This window comes from Rhagoletis pomonella, unplaced genomic scaffold (assembly GCF_013731165.1).
Source record: "Rhagoletis pomonella isolate Grant_MI unplaced genomic scaffold, Rhpom_1.0 Rhpom_scaffold_00004, whole genome shotgun sequence".
Taxonomy (NCBI): Eukaryota; Metazoa; Arthropoda; class Insecta; order Diptera; family Tephritidae; genus Rhagoletis; species Rhagoletis pomonella.
The window spans coordinates 11,096,064-11,115,563 of NW_023458558.1; the positions used below are offsets into that span (position 1 = coordinate 11,096,064).

Here is a 19,500-nt window from a genome sequence, read left to right on the forward strand (position 1 = left end):
AAAAAGACAACATTGTAATTCAAAGTGGAACTTCGAATGCCCTCATTGCGTTGCAGAAATTATTCGACTGAGTACCTAATTCTTCGATTTAAATAGTAACTGCCTGACGCTGTTAATTATAATGTGAACTTTTTTGTAAACCCTTTCTTTGCTTTTATTTTAACTCTGCATTATTTTCGCAAATTTTAAATTTAATTTAAAGAAGTTAACCGCGTTGAATTTAACAAAAAAAAATCTATTTATTTCAAGCATAATTTAAAAGACGAAAAACATAAAAAAATAAATAAATTATCTACCGCTTCAAATTGAAAATTGAAAAAAAGTATTAAACATTTAAAACCATTTTTAGTTAGAGTACACCTTGCGTCCAAATTATAAGCGCACCACATATTGACAAATTTCAACTATTGAGTTTTTTGTCTTTTTTTTTATTCTTTAATAAAAATTGTTTAACCTCAAGTTTGAAACTTTGTGCATTATTTAAAAAAAAAAAAAAAAAAAATCGAGCTTCCTAATTAGATTTCTTAGAATGACTGAGAGTATGTAGTTTTTTAGCATATAGCTAGCTGGGACCTACCGTTGTTTTGGCAGTTTTTTTTTTTTGCTGACGATGTGCATTTTCTTCCATACAAAGTACGTTCGACGATTTTTTTTTTTAATGTAAAAGAAAATGCAAAGCACAGTTATCATGTAAAAAGAAATCAAAGCTTATCCCTAGCTACTTTAAACTTGAACTTTATTATATGCAGTAAAATTGAATGGGCTTCAAAATATTTCTAGTAAATCTAATTAAAAAGCTAGAAATTTTCTCGAAAGTTTGTTATTTTTTTAAAAACATTGTACAAAGCTTTTAACATAAATTTATACCGTGTATGTTAAAGAATACCTAAACTATATATTTATACAAAAAAAGAAAACAAAAATTAAATAAAAAAAAATTCATTTTTAACCTTGTCAATATGTGCTGCGCCTATAACTTTGACACGGAGTGTATCTGTGAACGAAAAATCTATTAATGAAAGTGGAATTATGTATACGAAGAGCGCGTTGAATCATTTAAGAAATTGGTTTCTTCATCTCCTACAAAAGCCTAATTGTTGTATGTGCAAAAATATCAAAATATAATTCGAAAGCAGCGGTAATTTCGCGCATTATTTGGAAATTACATAAAATGATATTTTAATTTTTGCTCATCCTACTAACTCCGAAGCCATTTTTGAGCTTCGCATTTATCTTTTCATTTTTTACTCTATTAATTCTATTTTGACTATTTTATTTTAATATTTCAATTATGTATGTTTATGTATTAGATAAAAAGGAAATAGTAAAAAGGAAAGAAAAACAAAAAGTTGTCACGAACATCTGTGATGAAGAATGTCGCCGTTGTGATATATCAAGTGGCCATCAGCATCATCTTGTATGACGGGCTTTGCTGTCTGTGAGTGTGTGTGTTTATCAATTGTATCGCAATAGATCGCATCATCGAGGAGTTCGATTAACGGGTAGGTTCAGAGCAGTTATTCGTAGTGGCATTGTTGGTGGCGCGATGGTGGTGGTGGTGGTAGTGGTTTCGGTGTTGGTGTTGGTGTTGGCGTTGGCGTCGTCGTTAGTGGCGTTGTTGTAACCAAATAGATAGACCGTTGATAGTTGGTGGTTAATGCGTGTGCGGCGAGGGATGTAGAGGAAGCAATGTTGCGCCGGTACAGCGAATTGGGTGGTAGTTGATCGATCGGGCGTTGGTCGATTGGTTGGTTGGTTGTTGGATTGGACAGTCGATATGGGGCGATTTGCAAAAACGACACAGGGTTCAGTCATGGATAAACATACATGTGAGAAAGAGAGAAAAAGAAAAAAGAAACAGAGAAAAAAGAAAAAAAAAATCCATCGTCCCACAGGTAGGGACATTGTGTGTTCAAATGCCACAAGGGTCGTCATCAACAAGAGTGATTCGCCGGCAGTGAAGAGCAAACGATAAACATTTCGCAGTCATCACCATCATCATCATCATCGTTATCATCATCATCATCGTCGTCATCAATAGCAATGCAACCGAATTCATGCCATATCCCACGTTGACACCACATTAGCCAAATGTCGTTGTCATTATTATTCATCATTAGCATCATCATCATTATTGCCACCACCATTGTACCATTGTTGTGTTGCGGAGGTGCACGCACAGTTGAAACGCCATTAAAATTGTGCGAGTGCGCAGAAGAGCAAAGCCATTTATGAAATTCACACGTCAACACCACCAAAATGTTTATCGAATTCATCATAATCATCATCAACATCATGCATAAGTCATCATCATCAACATCACGTCGTTCATCATACCCAACATCAAGTGATTATCATCATCATCATCATCATAATCAGAAAAAAACACGAGAAAAATACGTATCGTTTTTTCGGTAAGAAAATAGTTCGGACAAATTTTTGGTTTGGTTTTTGTATGTTTTTTTTTTTTAATTTTTTACAAAAAACATATTTTTGTTTAATAAATGTATTTAGTAAATATATATGCATATGTACTATATTACAACGTCCCAAGCAACGTTCAAAATTAGTTTTAATGTAAAAACAACAATAAAAGAAATTGAACTCAAACTAAAGACACAATGAAGAAAAAACTTGTTTCAGTTCGAACATAAAATTTTTTGCACAGAAATACATAGAGAGTATTTTAAAAAGTAGTAAATTGTTAGTGGTAAAGCAGCGTTAAATAGGATTAAATGTACTTTTGTATTAAATATACATATATATTTTTCACATAAGCTGATAAACTTATTGTCCTTAAAAAAACAAGGTAGTATTAAAAGCATACTGGTTTAATTTCCATATCACTTATTTTATAACCTTATTATTATATTTATTCTCAATAGCTAAGTTAGGAATAGTTAAAATTATTAAAAAATATTACTAGTCTGTACCGAATGCGATTAAATACTATATATTAGGGTGGAACACCCTCCTTACAAAAAAAGTCGATATTTTTTTCCATCGGAATTAAAGATTTTTTATATTTTAAGACTTGCGCCAAATTACTTCGCCGAAAAAAGATTTTTTACAAATGTTAATTTTTAAAATAATTTTTCTAAAAAATCTCGGATGATAGAAGACTTTAATCTTAAAAGGTTTGCATAAATATATTTTAAAATTTTATTAACGATATCAAAATAACCAGATTTTTGGAGGTATTTTCAACTCGGTGCAGCTCACGTAAATCTTAATATTTTTCTGAAATATTTAGGCGGAAGTCTTATAGACATTTTATAATTCCGATGCAAAAACCGATACTTTTTTGGAGGCACACACCCTTTTATATATTTAGGTACATACAAATGAACTATATCGACGTATGTATATGTACTACATACAACCCGCTTCACTTGAATAAGCACATTATTATTATTTTTTTTTTTTAAAGAGCTAATGTGGACATCGAAAAACCTTTATTTTGAAGAATAATTAATTTTGAAGAAAAGTGGTGGAAAAGAGGAAAATACTTCAGATACAGTAGCAAAGCAAAGTAATTAAAATTGTACTCCCGAAACTTTTTAAAGCATTTAAAGAACATTTTCAACTATAGCAAGAATGAACAAAGAAATCGTACTTTCTGTTGAAGGAAATGGGTAAAGGAATTTTCAGCATGCGCTCATTAAACGAACCGAAGTTAATAGGAACATTTTTAGAATTGGTTGTTTTGAAAAGTTTACGGGTCAGAAAATCTTTTTGATGATTCCCAGTCTTTCCTTGCGGCAAAGAGCGCGAAGGCTTTGAATTATTGTAGGACTCTAGAAAATTTGTTCAGACCGCAATTTCGTCTTCATTTATCATTAAGGAGGAGCAGATTTATCGCGTGGTTTGATAAAAGTGTAAAAAACTTACAAGGTATTTTCTTCAACAATTAATCATTCTTCGAAATGAGAGTAAACCGCAGCTTCTCCGAAGGCTACAAATATGTAATGATATAAGCTTGCTTCCTGCAGAAAAATTTGAAGCATGCAGTTTTGTAGCCCGTTTTTCGTATAAAAAAAAAAAGATTGTGTTCAAGCGTTATATGGAAGAAAATGAGCTACACCTTCAGCGAAAAAAATTCTCAAAAATCAACGGTAATTTTGAGCGACTTGAAACTTACACTTTATAACATTAAAATTTAATGGGCTACAAAACTGCATACCTGCATAAGAAATCGAGTTGAAACATGTAATATTTCTTGCATTTTTCCCCCGAGTTCCGTATGAAATTAAAAAATTAACTCCATTTGTTTTTGCTTTTGAATTAACTATATTTTTATAAAAATATAAAGAAAATTTGGTATGGAAAATATAGATAAATAAAGTTGCCAAAACAACAGGGTATACTAATTTTTGACGCACACTATATATATTATTAGCCTATTTCGAAGTTAATGATGTTGTAAGCTCAAAACAGATTTCAAAATTATTTACATGTTTTTTTTTTTTGCTATAAAATGTTATAAGCTATAGGTCTTTTAAAAAAAAACCCCACCCATTTTCTAGTGATTACGACTTATTCACTACTGATAATAACTACGACTTTTTATTGTATAAAGATTGCATAGATTAAGAACTCGTAACAAATTTGTAATATATAATAATAACAATAAAAATAATAGATTGGCGCTTACACATATGCTAGTGTTTGGCCGAGCTTTTCCTCCGATTTGTGGCGTGCGGGACCTACAGTTTTACGCCGACTCCGAACGGCGATTGCATTTTTATGAGAAGCTGAGAAAATTTGTTGCTTATTTCTTTAACATTTAGTACAATCAGGATAACAGTGAAACCTTAAGTAACGGCAAATATTTCAGTAAGTAAAATTAAGTAAATTGTTATTACATGCAACATTGCAAATAATACAGTTGCCGTAAAACCGGAAATGCACATGTTAGTATGTAGGAGATTTCAATCGCTCAAGCGGTTGCTAAGAGGTTAAGAGAACTGTCTGGCGTTTCATAAAAAAAAAAATGAAATTTTATTTATTTCAAAATTTATTCGCTCAAATGAGGAATATTCGTGAGCTGTTACGTGTTGGAAAAACCTGTGAAAGTTGTGTTTTCTCAATAAATAGCCTCTGTCTATAGTAAAATGTGTAAACATAAGCGTACTGCATTATTTCTTTTCAAGAATTTTGCTTGCATGTAAACATATCTTTTTTTTTTGAAATTATATCTATAGAAATTATGAAAGCAAATGTGCTTCTGATTTATCAAAATTTAATTAATCGAGAAATTAATCACATTCGATTAATCAAAAATTATTATTCTTTGATTAGTTTATTAATCAGGTTTTGATTAATCAGCTTGATCGATTAATTGATTAATCGCACTAACTAATATCAAACTTTAAGATTCGACTGTAAATGCCGAAGATATGACGAAAAATGAAAAAAGTGGATACCTACGTTCGACAAAAGAAAAAATAAAATATAACCTGCTCCTTTTTCGAAATCAGTTAAAAATGAAATTGCCTTCTAATCTAAATAGTACTTTAGAAAAAGTTTAACGATTTTTGACGAGCAAATTATATTACTGATATTAGTGCGGTACGTTAAGCAGGAACTGAGATCTGGCGGTTAAGTACTAGAACAGGTTACTTGAGGTCAACGAACTTGCGAACAAAAAATCGTCTCGTCGAGACAAGTACATCGATCGATTTTACAGGCATTTTCAACGCGCTCCAGCACACGACTGAATTTGAATTTCGCGCCCTAATATTTTAGAGGGAACCATAATTATGTTGGGGTTCTTGAATCACCCTAATTTACATATAAATGGATTTAGAGTTAAAAAATAACTTTGAAAGTACATTTATACTCGTAAATAATTTAAAAGAGAAATCAAATGTTAAATAAATACATAAAACAAATAAATCAATTTAAAATTCATGCAGGTATAAGCGAAACTCGATAAACCGAATACACCATAATCCTAAATATCGGTAACTCGTTTGGTCATTTTTATAATACTGACTGCCATCCGAACTGATTACGATGTTGTAATCTGAACGCCATGATTTTCTAAGATTTTTTGTTGAGTTCAGCATTTATGTGAATATAAAAACCTGCTACAGTAGCAAGTGTTTCCAAACTGAGCTCGAACCGCCTTTAGCAAATTCTATTTTCTTTAATTAATTCTTATAAATTAAAACAATCCGTTAATCTGAATGTTTCTATAATCCGAATTGAGTCTGCAACCATTAGTTCAGATTATCGAGTTTTGACTATACTTTGAAGGATGTAAAGTAAGTGTAATATGTTTCAATTGTTTATGATTTGAATGTTTTACTGTATAGCAAATAAGAGCTGTACAAATGAGGAATTTCGGACACCGCACCCACACTTGAGATTATATAATTTTTATCAGTTTAAAAACATTTCGGTGTAGTTAGAAATCCTTTAAACCTATTTTAATGATTGTTTTAGTTAAAAAAAATACTAACGGTTAACACGTCTTTTGTGAATCCCCTAAAGATTTTAAGCTATTTTTAGACAAGTTATTTGTATCGAATTGTTTTGTTCTGCTTCTTTCACACTAACCTTCCTAAAGCCTGACTGTGTTACCCTTTCCCCAGACTCATGCGCAAGCATACCGCTCCCCTCACTTAAGACTTTAAAGCTCATTTGCTAGGTTATAAAACTTTTGGAGGCGCCGCCACGTGCTGGAAAGCGAGCAGGACCAAGCAAGCAAGCAAACTCATACACGGCAGATGGAGGCACACATGTAATCATCACACAGCTCTAGGTATGCAGCAGCTAAGCAAGCAACTTCCAACACGCCATGTCATAACAACAAAAAACTTAGAAAAATCGTTTTAAATATGCGTTAAACTAAATGAAAAAATTCAATTCACACAAATTACAAATCGATTAGCTTACAAAGGCAGAGAGGGTTTTTGGAATGCGCGATCGCTGAAAGAGTGCCGCACTTGTGGCGCTCTTCGACAACATATGCTGCTGATATTGTTGGTGCTGCTGCTGTTGCTGTTGATACGCATGCATTTGCTGGCGCTGATAGGCTGAAGCAGATGACGACGAGAACGCAGCAGCAGCACCAGCACGCCGACTGCTGGCAGCGCTGGACCCACTACCGCTACCATACGAATAATATGGATCGAAAAGGTACGATGATTTGTATGAATCGCTCAGCAGCAGATTCTTGTGCTGCTGATAACGACTGTTGCTGCTGCTGCTGCTGCTGCTACTGCCGATACCGCCATCAGCCGGCGAGCCCACACTGTCCAACTCAGCTAATAGCGCTGCAGTGCGCGAAGTTGCAGCGGGTTGATAGCGTTGTGTACGGCCAGCGGCAAGACGTTCACTGATGCCGCCGAACGCCAAGGCGCCAGAGCTGGACGAATGCATGAGACCGTTCGATTTGAAGATGGGCCCAGCGGTCGGCCTATACTTGGAGAGGTCATTATTGTTGCGATCAGCGTGCAGTGAGGCTGTAGCTGTAGCTGAATAATTTGCCGAGCTGCCATAGGCTGTGCTCGCTGCTGATAGTGTCGATTTAGACGTTGTGGTTGTGGTTGGTTTGATTGTGCTGAGGTTGGTGGATGTTGTGGTTTTCGTATCGTCTTGTGTGTCTTTGGTTGCTGGTGTAGTTGTAGTTGTAGTGGTGGTAGTAGTAGTACTGCTAGACGGGGTAGGGTTTGTGGACTTAGCCTCCTGACTACTGCTATCAGACTCTTCAGAGCTACTCTCCTCAGAGCTATCACTATCAGAAATTGGACTAGCTACTTTTTTAGGTTTGCTTGTTGCCTTCTGCGTTGCTTCCACAGCTTTCGCGTTGCTTTCCACATTATTGCAGTTGGCATCTGACGCGCCACTTGTCTTTGGCGACGCAGCATCCGCATCGTCTGCGGCATCCTTCTCCTTCTCCTTCTCCTGCTTCTTTTTCGCTTTAATTTGCTCAGCTGCAGCTGCGGCGGCATCTTCTTGCGCATAACGCAGCGCGCGCTCCTTAAGCTCTTTGCGTCGGCGCATGCGCTCTTCAAATTTACGCGCCTCCAAGAACTGATTATCCTCCTTGAGTAGCAGTAGGATCGCCGCATTATCAGCCGATGAGCGTTCATCATTTAGTATTTCACGATCTTCATCCGTTAATTCTTCTCTGGGTGGCGGCGCACGTTGCGTGTAATTTTCTCTGCGCCGATTAGCAAAACGATTACGCGAATTTGGTACACCGTAATCGTCGTGGTCTGGACGGTTTGACGAATGCGCGCTAGGCGTTGTGTCTATAGCGGACGAAAGTAAGTTCTCGGAGGTCTTATTACGTCCGTAACCACGCGCTCGTCGCGAGCTACCGCTGGCTGTGTCATAATCATCGTGGACATCACGACTTCTATAGCTGCGCGCATTGTAACCAGCGGCATAATCGGGACCGCGTCCATAGCGGCTGGTGCCAGGTGCATAGCCCATTGCGCCGCCGGCCTGCAAAGCCTCATAGTTTTCCAAATGATGGCGGGGCACATCGTGGTGTCTGCGATATCTGCTAGCGCTATAATCCAGTGGATAATTGTCATCGAGCAGCGCGTGGTCGGCGCGACTGCCATTCGTGCTGGTTAAGTAACCGCTGTCATTTGAGTCGCCCAAATACCGATTGGTTTTATTTCTAGCTAGCCGGTATGGGGTGCGTTCTTTGCGATCGGCGGCATTAAAGGAACTTGAGGATAATTTCGGGCGGCCAACGCCCAACAGCTGGTGTGAAGTGGCTGATTTGGCGAGTGGATTACGGTTTTCATCAGGTTCCAGAGTTTTATCACGATCATCGTCGTGATGCCGGTGACGATCCAAGATGTCTGAGTATTTGTTTTCAAAGCGGGAGATGGCCGTTTGTTTGCCAGAACCGGACGCGGTGGGAGTTTTGTCTTTATCATTGTCTTTTCTCTGCGTACAAGGCGAGGGAGTAGGCAAAGGAAAGTTTTTGAATGGAAAATAGAAATAAAGACTTCCAAAAGGATTTGTTTTGAAAATAGCAAAATAGACACAAAGAAAAAAACGTCGCTGTTCGAGTGGGTGAAAACTTACTAATTTAGTTGATTTCAAAATTTAAGTAATTAAATAAACCCAATTAAGCCTACTCGCGCTGTAAATAGCTACACAGATTAGCCGACGCATTGACCAAGCTTTCACACACACTGCCAAATTTTCAATTAACTCATAAATTTGACAATTCAAGTATTCAACAATATGTATAAATATAACACAATTTCTCAGCGCAGGTATTTATGTATGTATGTATGTACATTCAAACATATGTACGTTTTCTAAACTTATGTACTGCCGCAGCCAATAAAATGTTCCCGAATCGACCTTCAAAATGGATGTACAAGACTACGCACACACACATGTGCTGCAAACATAACTAGAAAGGTATGTAAAGTGAATGCGGCGATACAACCGAAATAAAATTGCGATCAAGTAAGAAGAAGAAGAAGGAGCAGCAGATTTCGGCCATAGCGCACCGAATGTGTGGGCAAAAAATACCGACACACTTGAATTTACATGTGTATTAGACCGGGTCCGTACAAATACAAAAAAAAAAAAAAAACGTTTGTTTGCGGAGGGCATACCTTACTGTGAAACCTAGTTTTTAGAGAGAATATTGTAAAAAAAAATTGCACCCTTTATATGCGTACTAAAATCAGACAAAAATCGAGTTGTCTGTCTTCTTACATTTTTTATATATGGCTGGATTTTGAGGCGTGATAGCTCGATTAAAAGGAATTTTTGAGACTAAAGAACATGAAACGACATGAAAAAATGGACAAAACACTTAAACTATTTATTTTAGGGTAACTAAGTCTGACAGCAATCAAGTAGAAATTTAATTGATTCACACAAATTAAAGAAATATGTAGTACTTACTAAAATACAGTCAACGCCAATAATATGAATACCTTGACGTTTGTGGCGATTTTCTTTATTTATGTTTTTAATACCAACTTTTTATAATTTTATTTAATTATTTTTTAATAAATATATAGCTCATTTCGCAGCAAAAATCAGCACAATTAAATTTTTCAATTTCATATGGAATTCGGAAAAATTCAAGAAATACCAAAAGATTTTCATCAGAATTTTCAACTTTTCAATTACATTTGTATGCAGTTTTAAGCCCATTAAATTTTAATATAATAAGTCTATAAGAATTACAGTTGATTTTTGAGATTTTTTTTTCGAGGGAGTTTCGCAAATTCTTCCATATAACGCAACAAACAAAATCTATTTTTTTTATGGAAAATATAAATAAAGATAGTCGACAGTATTCATATTTTTGACGCTGACTGTATATCTCTATCTCTTCAACTATGTATCTAAAATCACTTGAAATAGGGTTAAAAAAAAACATTATGTTTGCAACAGAGCTTTCAAACCATTTGTTCCAATAAGTAACTTTTTTTTTTGCCACCCAGCCTAATGTGTATGCACCTCAGTAGATTTATGTGATTACCCGAAAATTTTCGCTCTCGGCCACATAGGAGGCCACTGAGACACGACAAGTGTGAGCGTGTGCTAAAAACTAAACATAAATGTTTCGGCCAAATTCATGCGCACACACACACACACTCGGACTCGGTGAACGAAAACAAAATTTCGAAAAAGAAAAAATTGCTTGAAAGCAAAGAGATTATTTTGCTGTTTGCCCGATTTAAAAATATATACGTAAGTATATTTTCAAAAAAAAAAAGACACAAAAATATTAGAAATAATTATTATTGATTTAATTAAAATTGGCTGCACTTTGAACGCAGTAAAGTAGTAGCAGCAGAACCTAACGAGCTGTACAACGTACGCTGGTAAAAGCCGTCAGGCCGCATTGAAACATTTTGGAATAAATAATTTTGCCTTAAATATTTAATTTTATCTGCATAGTCTACACACAAAATTTTTTCATTTTCCACTTTTCCGCTTTGGAAAATAAACAAATGATTCACCTGGATTAAATTTAAAAGCTGCATAACACCGTGCGCCGCATATGAAATTAATGCGCGTTCGCTAATTTATTTTTAGAAAAAAATCTAACAGAGACGTTTTCAATATACTTTAGGAAAATTTTGCTATTTTCAAAATTTTAATCAAGTGTGCAAAATACTAACATCATCATCGGCACGCTTGCCAAAGCTGCGCATTAGCGGCTTATAATAGGCGCTAACCGGGCTTAGATTCGAGCGCAATCGATCGAGCGCCGAGGCGGCTGTTGTTGAGCTCTTCTGATAGCGGCCCGTGCTGGTGCCGGCTCCGCTATAGAAGCCTCCGCCATAATAACGCCTGTGGCGGTCACTCATTGAGTTGTTGTTGTTGGTGTTGTTGTTGTTTTTGTTGTTTGTAGTATTTTCAGCCTTATCCTTTTGCTTTTCGCGATCCTTCGCCAATTTCGAGTTGTTATTTTCTGTGGAATTTGTGGGCGTCTTACTGCAATCACGCTCGTTTACGTCGTTCAAGGGACTTTTCAAATCACTGTAGATAATAAGTTAGTAGTTTGTTATAATTATAATTTTTTTCTTTTTTTAAATAAGTGCACAGTCTTTCATCGATCGAGCAACACAGAAAACGACACCGCTGCGACATCTTCGAGCGCACTCGTACGCGCACCGATCACTCACTCACGTATGTACTATATGTATATTAAATGCTCGCGCACTGATCATGTCGCGTTGTTGGTAAGTATGTACGTTTTGCAACTAAAATATCTAGTACACAGATTTGGGTGAAGGTAATAAAGTACCTTAAAAAATATTTATTTTAATTTGTAAATACTTTTTTACTTTTTTTACGCTTTATTAAACCATAGTTTGCCACTTAAGCACAACATTAAATAAACTAAAAATTTGGTTAAAACAATGGTTTATATAATATATGTATTTCCATGAATTCTAGTATTTTTAATATTTTTTTTTTTTTTTTTTTTTTTTGAATACACTCGTTTCAGAATATTTTTCTATCGATTTCGAACGTCACAATCTACGACGCCGTATGTGACTTTAGACGACGGATACGCCGCGCCATAAGCGCAAATGTTAACTGAACCAAAAGGCACAGAAAGAAAAATTTCAAGCACATTTTCCTCGATCCATATACTATAGGTGTAGGGGTATTGCCGATGTACGGGCATGCATACACACATATGTGCTCGTTAAAAGTATGTATGCATATGTATATGAAAGAAAATATTGAAAATATTGTGTGAAAATCATGTGTGCCAGCAAAGCATCATATGCAGCTGTTTGGAGGAGCACAAATGTGTATTTAAAAAAAAAAAAAAAAAAAAAAAAAAATGAAACGAAGAAAAACACAATAAAAATAAAAACATCATCAACATACGGCAAGCGGGGGCGTTTAGAGCTTTTCCAAGCGTTTTTCGCATTATCGTAGATTCCGGCCGAGTGCGACCACCGGTATGGTTATTTTTGCAATTTTCAGTCAATTCTCTACGAAATGGAAATTTTGACGATGTTCAGGCTTCGAAAGGTGAAAATTTTTGAATTTTTAAGGTACCAATACTTTAAGCATTCGAGAAAAAATCAAATTCGTAAAAAAACACCTCAGTTCGAATCCAAATAAAAAGTAAAGTTAAATTTTTCGATTTTCACAAGCTTGACACACCTGGTTGTGGCAAAAACTATTTTTGGAAATTTCAGACAGACAATATTTCAAAAACAAGCGATATGTATGTATGTACAGTGGACCGTAGCACCTTAGAAGTGCACAAAAAAAAACGTCAAGACTTATTTTAAAGGACGTGGAAATTTTAAAAAATTAAAAAAAAAAAAAATATTTACAAATTATTTTAAAATTTCTCGGCTATATTCACCACGTAAGTGGAGGCTGGAAATACACTATTGCTATGGCTACCATGGTATACAGTAGTATTTATTTAGGTTGCCGTTCTAAAGATTACCGAGGAATAATCCTTCCTCTCAAAGTGCCTATAACCCTTTTAGCAGATCTAATAAGAGTTTGGGGTGCAACTTTGTACACATCCTGCGTGTTCTCAAACCAAGTAGCCCTCGGGTATTGTCCAGCGTAGAGTTCTTGATGGCGCCGAACGTAAGCAAAGGCGGTATCTCAAAGTTTACCTGCCTCCTTTTTTTCAGTAAAACAGTTATCGTTCAGCAGTCTTCGTTTTTATTACAGATGACTTTAATAATTCAGCGGGTAGTTAAAACTGTTTCACCTCACAACTACATGCTAATCTAATTCACTATGGTCTGAAACCCAATAGATATGCAACCGCTGCCTAAAAAGTACAAAACTGATTAGGCAGTTTAAATGGCTGTCTAATGCCCAAAACCTTGCAGTGGATTCCAACTTCTACTCCGGCCGTCATTTGTGCAGATATTAAAGCACTACCAATCCATAGTATATGCTCCTTTTTGTCGATTATGGTCTGAGACCACCACCTCTACCACTTGAAATGGCAAGCCATGTAGTCCTTATCAAATACATTTTTCCTGCCTGCAACTGATCTCCGCCCGTAAGTTCTTTGAGTAAGTTCAACTGTCGCCAGCAGCCTGACAGCGGAATTAGCTGCAAGATTCTTCAACTCAAGGCATCCTGATAAAGGTTAAATAATAAATGGGAATGATGTTCAAGGTTCTCACAAAAAGGTCGCCGACAGATTCATACTACATATAGTGAAAACAAAGAAATGGTAGCGAAATGGTTCGAAATGGGCACCTAGAAGAATAATATTGTATGGATCGATATACCGATTCAGATTTGAATAAAATAAAATTTTTTCATTGGCAACCATTCAGATGCTGCCTTTTCAATTACTAAATGTAATCACAAAGTATGTCTGCAAAAAAAAATCCATTTTAAAATCCAAACAAAGAAATGGTTTGCCATAGCTTCATATGGAAAACAAAACAAAGACATTTTACAGGGAAAATATTATAAAACGTAGAAAATATTTAATTAATTCCGCATACGTCAGCGCTGAAAGTGTCAGTGTCATTGCAAATTGTAAATGAAAAGATCTTAAATCCGGACACGGAAGCGTTACACCTACATACGACGTGCAAAAAAAGTATGCATGTGCAGATGAATGTGCGTGACGAAAACTTGAAAAAGCTTCTTCTATTAGCACTTAATAAATAAATGTATGCATTAATTAAGCTAAAGTATGCACCTTGAACTAAAAAATTAAAAAGAACGCATAATTTGTATCATTTCTTCTTGTCGTCCGTCCATACAGTGCGCAAACATAATTTGGTATTCGACAAAAGAAAAGTATCAAGAGCAATATTTTTGGTGTAGAACGCAAGAGAGGCGGTGAGAAGCGATTGCTACTGCTTAAATGTAAACAGGAATTATGAAGAGCCAAACACTTTCACACTTTAACGCTTATGGAAGATACTCAAAGGCTAGCAATTATAAAGTCTATTGGGAGTGGGAAGCGCCCAGGTGCGCGTGTGTGTTTCATGGATGTTCCTCGGTTGTTAAATATTGCTCTCTGGACACATGCTCGCGCACACATCTATACACGTACATACATATACTTTAATGTGCACAAGGTGAATTTTTAGTGGGCGTTTTTTGATAGCTTCTGAGAAAAAGCTTTCAATATTATTAGCACCAACAATTGACAACATTTCGTATGTTGTTTTACATTTGCTTTTCTTTTTTCGGACAGGCAGGCAGGCAGACAGACAGACAAACAAACAGAAAGTGAGAGAGCGAGAGAAAGTATGCGAGTGTGGAGGCGAAACAGAGAGAGAAAGAAATTGCTATTTTTAAAAGGATCACTTCGGCGGCGTACACTACTTATTAGTGTGCAAAGTTAAAACCACCGAAATCTTTTTGACGTAATATTTTGCAATTAAATTTAATTAACATTCAACGGTTCTTATTTATTTTTTATTGATAATTAAAATTTTTTTAGAATTTTTATATACTGTGACGCGCGCGTAATTCATAGCGACATATTGTTATGGCATTCCATTTTTCACACACAACAATAACAAAAACAAAAAAAAAAACAAAAATCGACAGCAACGTCAAAATGTGGCAAACTATTTTTAGCGTTGTCAAAAACACCGCAACAACCTGGCGTACAAGACAAAAAACAAAAAAAAAAACACTTTTTAGCTATGAAATTATGACAGTTTAATTATGTTACTGTCTATCTGCTCTCAGCGCACAATACGCGCTTTGACTTCGACCGAAAGGACACCACTTCTTTCGCGCTTGAAAATTTAAAATTTACATAACGCGTTTTCTTTTCGAAGAATCGTTTTACTTATAAATAAATGCAATCGCAAAGGCGGCACGCGGTTTCACTCCTTCTACGCTGCGTACACGCAGTTCGCACGCATCGGACCACTTGCATGCGTGTCCGTTCACTCCGCGACACGTACGACAATAATGCCGCGCTACTGCTGGCGATCTCAACCGTTCGCTCGCTGCTCGAGGGCGCTCGATGACCCATCGTCGTTTTCTGTGTTTTTTTTTGGCTTTCGCCCCGATTTTTGATGCAGTAATGCATTCTCCCCCTGCCCTGTCCGCCCACTCTCCTTTACTATTTGCTTTTGCTGCTATTACCGATTTTTCTTCTGCTGTTGCTGATCTTTTGCTGTTTTATCGGGTCGTTCGCTCGGATTGCGCCGAAATCTTTGCAACAAACTGTTGCAACTTTCGGACAGCAGCTGTGTTACGCTCGCCGCTGTTGCGCTGCGTATGTAGCGACGCTGTTGGCGTGGTGGCTGCGGCTGCTGCTGCTGCTGCTCCTGTTGTTGTGTAGTTGTTGTGTTAGTGTTGGTGGCAGACGTCGATGGCGATAATGATGTTGTCGATGTGCTCATTGCGTTGTTCGTTGTTGTTGCGGATTTAGCAGCTGATTGCGACGGCGCTGTCTCGTTGGCGTCTGTAGTTTTTTCGACACCTCTGCCTCCTCCTCCTGCTGTGACGCCGTCGCCACCTCCACTGCTGCCCGCATTTTCTTTGTCTTTTTTCTTTGTTTTATTGCCACTATTCTGATCCGCCGCTGCCACCAACACTTGGCGTTCACTCTTTTCGCGATGAAAGCGATTCAAGAATGTTGTGGCCATAGCTGATTTACGTTCAGGTATGCTTCCTTTATTTGCGTTGTTTTGTTTTTGTTTTTTTTTTTGTTAATTTTGTTGATACTTCTCTAAGGAATGGTTTGATCTGAAGAATCTTCTGAGTGCTTTAACTTGGCAATGTTTTTACTTCCTTTCTTTTGTATTTTATTTGCAGCTTGTTTTACGTATGAAATACTTTTGGTTTCTTTATTTTCGAAAAATTGTTTGCCGTTTTCGTAAATCTTTCGAACTTTTTGCTATGTAAGCATTTTGCAATCACATAGTTTTCACACATATCTTTTTTGAATTGTTGACTTACGAAAGTTTCGCACTGAATCATTTGTTTAATTATGTATTTAGTACATAATTATTTTTAATAATAATTTGGTCATCTAACGCGCACAGTATCGAAACAAATAAAATAATAATAATTAGTGATCTAACAGGAATTAATAAATCTGTGGTAATAAGCAATCGTCGCCTTACAGTCCTATTCTGCGCTGGTAATACTGGTAAAAATCATTTTGTAACCGATAAATTAATTAATGTTTGTTAATAAAAATTGTAGAATTCGGTTATGCAGAATTTAAATGAAAAAAAAAATAAATAAAATAAAAATTGGAAGCAGTTTTACCACTTACAAAATTTTAGGTCAAAACAGACAAGTATTTTTTGGTTTATTTTTTTTTTTCTACTAACCCAGTACATTATTTTGTGCCCGACTTCGCCATTACCATTTTTATCATTTCATTGCATAACGCTGTATTTTCACTGAGCATTAAATGACACAGCTTTTAAAGAGAATATTGTGCCGAATTTCCACCAGGCATTGGAATGAATGCTATTTAAAAATTGCCATGTGGAAACAGACATAATGATTATTTTTATTGACGTAACGGCACGGTTATTTTGTATGCCCAACATGGTCATTAACAATTTTTTTCATTTAATACCTGGTGGAAATTCAGCATTAGGCATTAAAAAATACACAATACGACACCAAGGCGAATTTTAACAAGGTGATGTTACTGGCGAATTTAGATTTTCACCGCGGTGCTTCCTATTGACAAAATGATGTGTTTGGTGTAATATGAATTCGCCTTGTTTACAACAAACATATCATTTTGACATTAGGAAGTACCGCGGCGAAAATCTAAATTCGCCAGTAACACCTCCTTGAATAATTTCGCCTTGCACGACACTTTCTTAAGGGCGCAAATTTTTTACCCCTTCAATGCCAATCATATTGCTGAATTTACACTCTGCATTATATGACAAAAAATTTTAAAACAATTATGGTGGGCATCAAAAACCGGTTTCGTTAAAATCGAGACAACTCCTCATGCAGTTTGTTTCATGCCAAAAATTTTCGTATTTTTTGTAATTTCAATGGCTAGTGCAAATTCGGTATAAGGGTATGGAAAGTACAATGACAACAGTTATCTTTTATGCTGACATTCTACTGGGCATTAACCTCCAGGTTTTTTTTTGTTTGTGTTTCGCGTGCACAGAACACGTGTGCTAAAGGGACGCATTTTGTGTATATTTTCGTTTCACATTTGTTTATAGCTACAAAACGGCATTTCCTTTTATTTGTACAAAGAAACGCGATTTGACCTTAAATGCTAAACATTGGAATTCAGATTGGGAAATAACACAGAGACAAATGAGCAGTGAAATGGGCGAAAATCATTTAGTTTTCCAAGCAATTAGTTGCGGAGCGAAATATTTTCCACTAAAAAAAGATGCGCTTCATATTTTTTTTTTTATTAAAATATTACTTTTGAAAAAATATCGCTAATAAATAAAAAAAAAATATATATATTTTGAAAACAGCATTTTCAGCGCTTCTGAAACTTTCGCTCGACAACTTATGAAATGCATCGAATCTGAAATTTAACGGAAGCAGTTTTCGGTTGCCACAGCAACAAAAATGCATACTATGTATTTTTAAGGGTGAAAACCCACACGCTGGGGGACAACGATTGCCAGATGCAAGCCACAAACATATACTACATGCGCCTTCCTCGGGGAGATTATGAGCGATAGAGGGGCTGGGCTCGCTGGGCATATCCCTTTGTGTTCACTTGCCGCTCGGCGAAACAAATAATAATAAATCATTAATGCTGATGTTTTCTATGAACTCAAAAACAAAACCAAAAAAAAATTATGTAGCTATGACAAAAATAGCTGCATGTCTAAGAATATTCGCTATTGCCAATGTTCATGCTCGACCGTTTGGCCACTTCTTGGGTTTTGCTATTGGCAAAAATTGCTGTACATATAGTTTATGTATTGCGACGCCAACTCTTCTTAGTGTTGCTAATAGGGCTGGGACTATCTGCGAATTGGGATAACCGCATATCCGTTCGAATATTCGTGTATACGAATAAAATCTGTATATCCGGTTAATATCCGTTAATTTTGTTATCCAGATATCCGTTCAATATTCGTTTTTTTTTTTTATCAGGTATTCAAGAAATCTAGATTGAACTCCCTGCTAGATCTCTTATTAAAAATCGACTATCCGGCTATTCGGTTAGTCGACAAGTCGATTAGCACTTTTTTTGTTATTCAATTAATTCACTTTCGACTAACGGCTTACCATCGAGTAGTCTGAAAATCGACTAATCGAAATTATTCGAATACTGAAAGCTTTTCACAAATAAAATTATTTTTATTAGCGCGGTTGGGTTTTGTCAAAAAAAAAAAAAAAATGCTTACCACTAAAAAAAAAAAATATGAAAACCACTTGTAGAAAATTTAAAAATGAACGGTTAGTCCGACAAGTTGTTAGTGAGCGGTTAGTTAAAAAAGTCGAAAGTGAAGTCGATTACTTTTCTGAAACAACTTGTGTTATTCGACTAACCGAATAGTCGGCTCTACTCCCTGCCCTAATTGCTACGCTGCTTCATCGAGTTTTTTTTTTCTTTTGATTTGGATGGCTGTCGTTTTAGCTGCTTGTTGATTGCTGTGTCTATTCTAGAAGTTGGTCGGTTCCCGTTTTTGTGGGTCTTTTGCGTCAATACTGTGCGCATTGCTTTTGTTATTATATTTGGATGTGTTTTATGCTAAGCATTTTCAGATATATAATTTTTTATATTAAATTTGAATCATCTTTTTTATATTATACAGCTTTTTTATGACCACATTAAATTAAGAAGATTTGTTATCATTTTGGTCATAAATCACTGCGCGTGTGTTTAAATTTTCAAAAATTATTTCAACTACAAGTTTAGCGCCAATTATTTCATTCATTCGTCTAAACATCTAACACTATCGCAATTTTCCAATTTGTACATACAAATTTTGTCACATTCACCAATTTTATGCATTTTCAAATAATTTAATTTGCATTCCATTTTCTTCAACACATTTTTATGAGTAAAATTTTGCAACCAAACTATTTTCGTGTTTTCTCACT

General features: G+C 35.8%; 3 protein-coding genes across 3 annotated transcripts in view; all 3 read right to left on the bottom strand.

Moving 5' to 3' along the window:
- Window positions 1–1,276: 1,276 nt before the first annotated feature.
- LOC118736981 (mucin-5AC-like) overlaps window positions 1,277–19,500 on the bottom strand; it is a 31,150-nt gene continuing 12,926 nt past the window's right edge. The window contains exon 2 of the mRNA XM_036467178.1: window positions 1,277–1,436. Coding sequence (XP_036323071.1) covers window positions 1,353–1,436 — 84 coding nt within the window. The 3' untranslated portion in view covers window positions 1,277–1,352. The remainder of the gene's footprint in view (window positions 1,437–19,500) is intronic.
- On the bottom strand, window positions 4,707–11,912 carry LOC118736985 (uncharacterized serine-rich protein C215.13-like). Its single transcript, XM_036467184.1, has 2 exons — window positions 11,130–11,912; window positions 4,707–8,916 (listed from the first exon to the last, which is right to left on the bottom strand). The coding sequence occupies exons 1-2, from the start codon at window positions 11,316–11,318 to the stop codon at window positions 6,895–6,897; spliced, it is 2,211 nt and encodes a 736-aa protein (XP_036323077.1). The 5' UTR covers window positions 11,319–11,912; the 3' UTR covers window positions 4,707–6,894.
- On the bottom strand, window positions 15,556–17,735 carry LOC118736998 (merozoite surface antigen 2-like). The gene has a single exon (XM_036467221.1). The coding sequence runs from the start codon at window positions 16,080–16,082 to the stop codon at window positions 15,573–15,575; it is 510 nt and encodes a 169-aa protein (XP_036323114.1). The 5' UTR covers window positions 16,083–17,735; the 3' UTR covers window positions 15,556–15,572.